At 42.7% G+C, this 6,781-nt stretch overlaps 1 protein-coding gene across 1 annotated transcript; it reads left to right on the top strand.

Moving 5' to 3' along the window:
• The first annotated feature begins 557 nt into the window (after positions 1-557).
• fzd9b (frizzled class receptor 9b) lies at positions 558-3,508 on the top strand. Its single transcript, XM_053623549.1, has one exon. It carries the CDS (start codon positions 1,025-1,027, stop codon positions 2,774-2,776), a length of 1,752 nt encoding a protein of 583 aa, XP_053479524.1. The 5' UTR covers positions 558-1,024; the 3' UTR covers positions 2,777-3,508.
• The last annotated feature ends 3,273 nt before the right edge of the window (positions 3,509-6,781 follow it).

Genomic DNA, 6,781 nt, shown 5'->3' with positions numbered 1-6,781 from the left:
CATCAGACAGCCACTAGATGGGGAACAATAGCCTTTCTTTTCTAACAATGTCCTTTTTAGCACTTTTTTTGTTGTTGTTGTTTTTAGTCAATAAACAGCATATAAATCTGAATGAACCCCACTGTTAATTATTTGTATATTAAATGAGCTGTTTTGCATCACACACACACACACACACACACACACACACACACACACACCTCCTTAAATCTGCTCTTTTTTTTAAAGCCTAAACAAATTTCTGACTTTTACATAACAAAAAAAAAAAAATTATTATTTAAGTGCGGAAGAAAAATTCCACGCAGTGTGTCGTAATCCTGTCCTCATGTTCATCCAATATGAGCAGCTATTTATCTGTATAATCATAGAAATGTGGTGTAAATCCCAGGAAAAACCTGGCACGCGCTTGCCCTCTGCGGATATTTCCATATTGACACATTTACGCAAATATTACGTTTAAAAAAAAAAAAGGCAAATCATTTCACTCTGTCAGAAGATCGTTTGTCTTGAAACAGAGACTGTATTGAGTTTTAAGTTCAATGTGCTTTATGAGAGACTCAGAGCCGATTGAGGTGGAAGCTCCGCCCACGCGCGTCACGCCCCGCCCACCGGTCGCGCTTTAGAGCAGCGCGGAGGGAAAAGAAAGTTCAATGTTCTCCAGAGATGCGGCGGAGTCACGCGCAGAGCTGCGGGTCGACGGCTGAACACGCAGAATGCGCCGAGGACTGCGGGTGAAAGCGGAGGATCGAGAGAAGGAACGACTGTCCTCGTGTTTCTGTCCTCAAGCCGCTGCATGCATCAGCTCCATTCCGTTATCCGTGTGTACGCGGTGAAGTGTTAGTATTATTATTGACACTTTCTCACGAGCAGATGTGGAAATTGGACAGATGTGTTCTTGCTGAAACAATTTGTACCGGGAATATAAATTAGTATAAAAACCATTCATCTCCTGGGACTTATTGGTGTAGCCTATGTGAGGATTTTTTTTTTTTTTCTTCTGCTCTTCATTCATAAAAACTCTACCATGGAGGCTTCAGCACTGAAGCTGGTCATTACTCTATGGTGCCAGCTTGTGATTGCAGCCTACAGTCTGGAGATAAGTGCTTATGACTTTGAGAGAGGGAGACCGGCTAAATGTGAGCCGATCATCATCCCGATGTGCCAGGGCATCGGATATAACATGACCCGGATGCCCAACTTCATGGACCATGACAATCAAAAGGAGGCAGAGATTAAGCTGAACGAATTCGCCCCACTGGTGGAGTACGGCTGTGATGTTCACTTGCGTTTCTTTCTCTGCTCTCTGTTTGCACCCATGTGCGCCGATGAGGTGTCCACGTCCATCCCTGCTTGTAGACCCATGTGTGAACAGGCACGTCAGAAGTGCTCTCCTATTATGGAGAAGTTTAACTACCCTTGGCCTGATTCTTTGAACTGCTCTAAACTGCCTACCAGGAACGACCCAAATGCACTGTGCATGGAAGCGCCAGAGAACGACACCAAACCAGAGCCTAAGAAAGGAGAGGGAATGCTTCCGGTGCCTCCGCGACCCAAACAGCCTGGGCCGGGAAGTGGGCGTCCAGGGGGTTCCATGGGGGTCTGTGAGAACCCAGAGAAATTTCAGTATGTGGAGAAGAGTGAGTCGTGCGCTCCACGTTGCTCTTCAGCCGTCGATGTGTTCTGGTCCAGACAGGACAAGGACTTTGCTTTCATCTGGATGGCTGTGTGGTCCACTTTGTGTTTCGTTTCCACAGCTTTCACAGTCCTCACCTTCCTCTTGGACCCTCATCGCTTCCAGTACCCTGAGAGGCCCATCATATTCCTCTCTATGTGCTATAATGTTTATTCTGTAGCCTTCATCATCCGCTCAGTAGCTGGGGCAGAGAACATTGCCTGTGACCGTGAGAATGGCGAGCTTTATATTATCCAAGAGGGGCTCGAGAGCACAGGCTGCACCATAGTCTTCCTCATCCTGTACTATTTCGGTATGGCCAGTTCGATCTGGTGGGTCATTCTCACGCTCACTTGGTTCCTGGCTGCAGGAAAAAAATGGGGCCATGAAGCCATTGAGTCTCACAGCAGCTACTTTCATATGGCCGCCTGGGGCATACCTGCACTAAAGACTATAGTCATCCTCACAATGCGGAAGGTGGCAGGTGATGAGCTGACGGGGCTGTGCTATGTGGGCAGCATGGATGTGGGGGCACTAACAGGCTTTGTCCTGGTGCCACTGTCCTGCTACCTCGTCGTCGGAACATCGTTCATCCTCACCGGCTTCGTTGCACTTTTCCACATTCGCAAGGTGATGAAAACCGAAGGTACCAACACGGAGAAGCTGGAAAAGCTAATGGTTAAGATTGGCATCTACTCCATCCTCTACACTGTTCCTGCAACCTGCGTCATCATTTGCTACTTCTACGAGCGCCTCAATATGGACTACTGGAAGTTCAGAAGTCTGGAGAGCAAGTGTATCATCTTTCCAGGCCGAAGGAACGAGGACTGCAGTCTGGAAACTTCCGTGCCCACGGTAGCCGTGTTCATGCTGAAGATCTTCATGTCACTGGTGGTAGGCATCACCAGTGGTGTGTGGGTGTGGAGCTCCAAGACTTTGCAGACCTGGCAGGGGCTATGTAGCCAGAAACTGGCAGACAGGACTAGCAGGAAGCACTGCAATGGAGGGAGCTGCAGTAGCAGCCACTGCCATTACAAAGCCCCAGCTGTGGTACTGCACATGTCCAAGACTGACCCCTACTCAGACTGCCCCACGCATGTATGAGAAGAACTCGAGCGTGTGTTTGTGTGTGTGTGTGTGGAGCCCCACTCAGCTGAAATGGAGAGAGTGACCTCATCAGTAATGTACTCTATGGACTTATACTACTCCTCCCTGCGTGTATGACAGTGTTTGAGAGCAGGCTTAAAAATGATTTGTTCATGTTAAGCAAAGTAAGTGAAAGTTTGAACAAAAATGGACACACAGACCGCTACACGTTGCAGCTTTTCACTAAAGAATTGACTGATAATCAGTGTTTTACAATTAAAAGGAATATGTTTATTATTGCTTTCTGTAGAAGTGCAAAATCTAACCTGTTATGCAGTCCTTAATCTGTTGCACACAAAGATGTGCATGGAGGTAAAAGACATGTTCTTGTCCATATTTAGCTCCATGTGGCATTTATGTGTTTTCAAAGTCCTCATAGCTCTTATTTATTGTGTATATATTTAATTTTGTTTGGTCTTGGTCTTTTCAAGGAATGGCCCATATCTCTTTGTAAACAAGTTATACTGATGGGCCAAATTAAGAAAGAAGTGCCTTTTTTAAAAAAAAAACAAAAACAAAAACAAACAAAAAAAAAGATATTAAATTATATGATATTTTGTATATCTGTGTCGATTCCTTTACTTAAGGCTAAAATAAGTTCCTTATACGGTACAGGTGCACAGGGGTTGATTTGCATTGATAAGACTGCTCACTGATACACACTACGACTAGTATTTAAAGACCGGCAGTGTCCTGGAGTTAGATCCGCCCCCTCTGTTCAGGAATGGTTTGTTCAGGGTATTGATAGATTAATAGTCAGAAATACACGTTGCAGTGAAGCTTAGTTTGTTTCCATCTGCAAGATTCATCATTTTTCAAATTCAGAGGTGAAATTTGAAAAGCCTTTTTTGTTTGTGGAAATTTTTGCATGTGATTTCATTTAACTTGCACTTCATAGTGGTCCCTCCATTTCCCCAAAAACTACAAAAGCACACACCATCATGATCAATACGGAGTATATCGGTCACATCTGGTAATACAAACATAGTTTATTTCAAGTATATTTGATTTTAAGTATGATACATATGCTGATAAACAATACATTTCTTTGCAAATGTTTTCCTCCTTCAGATGGCATGTTAAGACATAGAATCAAATAGCCCCCTTAACAGTGTAGACTTTTTAATTCTGTTGTTGCTATACACAAATAATGCTATTATTTCACCCTAATCTGTGAATGGATCGTGTTGGACTGTTGCGTTTGCATTCAGGGGAGCAGAAGCACAGAAGAAAAAGCCTCTGATTCTTGTCTTAGACTTGCCACAAGATATAATAGGACTTGGAGAAGTTGGGTCAAAGCAATGCAAATATTTAGATGAAGTAGCTGGTTTGCATGTGAAAAAATGGGCTCTGGTTCAAATGCAAATGAAACCTTGAGAGACTCTTTCAGGGGCTCTAAATGGAGGGGGCTCCCTCTGAACTGCCCATTCAAACTGGGGCACTGTGAGACACGAGGGTTCTACCAAAGCACAGCAAGTTTTGTTAGGAGGCATGTAAGACAAGGCTGAGCCTAGAGATTAGGATTAAGAAAACTTCAAACTGTCTGATTAACATGCTGAGAATAATGCACATGTTCACTGTATTTAAGTCACAGGTAGTTAATGTGTGTATTTTGTGACATGTTTTCTTTCCGCACTGTGCATTCGAGCACATTTTTCAACACATGAAGAGAATCATTGAAGCGCGCGAGACGACAGTGGGTCTGGGTTTGTCATGTCAGCATTCATAAATGTTGAAAATGAAAAAAATTTCAAAATCGTGTTGAGACTCAAAAATTGGTGTATTTCAGCCCGATATTCAAAATCCAACCACGTAGCAGCCTACATGTATGTAAATTAGTCGAGGATAATGCGTTACAGCTTGAGAGCTACTCTAACTTTACAGTCATCCAAATGCAGTCACATTTTCCTGCAAAACTCTAGAAGTGTCAAAAACGATAATGTATTTGGATTATTTGAGAAGAATAATCATACAAATGGCAAAATTATTGTACTAATATGATGATAATCGTACACCTGGCCTCGCTGCTCCACGTAAGTCCCGCTTTTTCCAGACCTTTGATGTGAGCCAGTCATGCAAATGAGATTATTTTCCCTGCCGCTTGATCCGGAGCCTGACGTCTTCCAACTGTATGTCTTACTGTTTGCCTCTCCAGCTGCACTTGAAGCATCTACTGCCTTTGAAGATGCACCTGAAGACTTTATCTGTTCAGATATTTTTAGCCATGATTCATTGTACGCTGCTTCGTGTAGCTGGTCTCGTGCACATACTTTATCACTACGGTGTACGGGTGTGAGGTTGTAAGTCTTCTGATGAATAAGTAGAAAGTCATATTTGGTCACATAACGAATAGGTACGCAACTGAACGACTGAAGTTGCATTTGTTGAATGCTTAGAAAGAAAGTCCGTGAGTTCCTTGAATACAGTTTTACACTGTCCTTACATAACCTTGGCAGAGCCTTACTTTCTTTTTCTTTTCTTTTTTTCCACCAAATGAATCAAATAGCTCGTTTTTAGTTCGTCCTACATAGTAGAGGTTCCTTGAGAAAACAGTTGTCAATTTCAGTCAGCCGTTAAAGAGACCGTTCTCTTTAACAAGTGTTTTTCCGACACTTTTGTGCCAGAGCCCAGATTACCGGGACACTAATTGAACACAATGACTCTCGCCTCATGTTAGCATCCTGTGTTTCAGAATCTACAGAGTGTCCAAACATGTCTGCATCACTCACATGGCCAGTGCTAGCCTGTTGCTTTCCCTAGCCTTGACTGATTAGATTGGTGACCTGTTTATTTTGGACCAAGGTCTTTCCACTATACATGACAGATAAGTAAGCAGGGATCAATAATTATTAACACGCCTCACCATCTCATCAACACCGAAGTCAACGATTGTTCTAGTTTCTGTTTCGTGAAGCTTGCAAACCAATAGACTTAGAAAGATCTTTTGTGTATAGGCAATTAAGTGTTGTATTTGTACATGCTGTTTAAATAATACTTTTTCACAAGGTTAAATTTGGCCCAGGTTGAGCGATGTTACTCATTTATTTAGCTCGGTTTGAATGAAAATGGGTTACAATAGCAGTCAGTCCCCTGGAGGCAACTTTAGCAAGTAGAGCTTTCTTTTCATGAGCTGTAGTGTTCAAAGGAGTGCTGACATAGTAAAGTCGGTGGTGCTGTTTTATGGCTGTACGTGTTGGGGTTTTTTTTCAGCTCAGGTTGCCTCTCCAGAGTGGGGTCCTTTAACATTCACAATGCCAGTAAACTGCAGCTGGTGAGAGAGAAAGCATATGCGAGTGAAAGTGTCACAACATGGAACTAATGTGACCCTGCCCACAGACATGAGGTCAAAGCTAGCAAACATGCATGAGCACACATGCTCACACACACACTCACGCACTTGTACTTACTTCATTAGCTAATTCTCTGGGTTGCGCAACCTTTAATTATAGATAGACGTTCCCTGGTAGTTCATCTTTCCCTTGTATACCAACCTTAAAGTGTTTTTAAACTTCATTTCTATCCATAGCGGCTGTAACATGTGTGTGTTTACCATAGACAAGAATTTTGTCAGGGTTCCATGTAGTAATAAAAACTGAACAGTTAGTTCTAATGGAAATCTAATGGTAGTTGCTTTCACAGAGATGGACATTGACTATGTTGGTAACCCCTTAAAAACTACTGCTTATAGATGTAAAGCTTAATACACTTAAAGTGACCAAACAACAACAACAACAAAAGAACCTTAAAGAATTTCCTACATGTTTTTGTTGGTTATTAATCCAACAACTGGCCTTAGACTTCAATTATGACTGCGTTTCGAGCAAACAGATTTTCCATCCCTTTCTCAGTACAAAGAAATAAGTTGAAATGATCATCAGTGGCAGCTGCACATACACTCCACATTCAATGGACAGGGATTAGGTTGAAATCCTGGAGCATTGCTTTGAGCAGCATTTCTCAGTC

This window comes from Ictalurus furcatus, chromosome 4 (genome assembly GCF_023375685.1).
Source record: "Ictalurus furcatus strain D&B chromosome 4, Billie_1.0, whole genome shotgun sequence".
Lineage (NCBI taxonomy): Eukaryota > Metazoa > Chordata > Actinopteri > Siluriformes > Ictaluridae > Ictalurus > Ictalurus furcatus.
Note: the sequence above shows the minus strand (reverse complement) of the source record. Positions and strands in the feature narration are given on the sequence as shown.

What these genes read in the sequence shown, in the direction of transcription:
- fzd9b (XM_053623549.1), top strand. Translation starts at nt 1,025, where the DNA reads ATGGAGGCTTCAGCACTGAAGCTGGTCATTACTCTATGGTGCCAGCTT.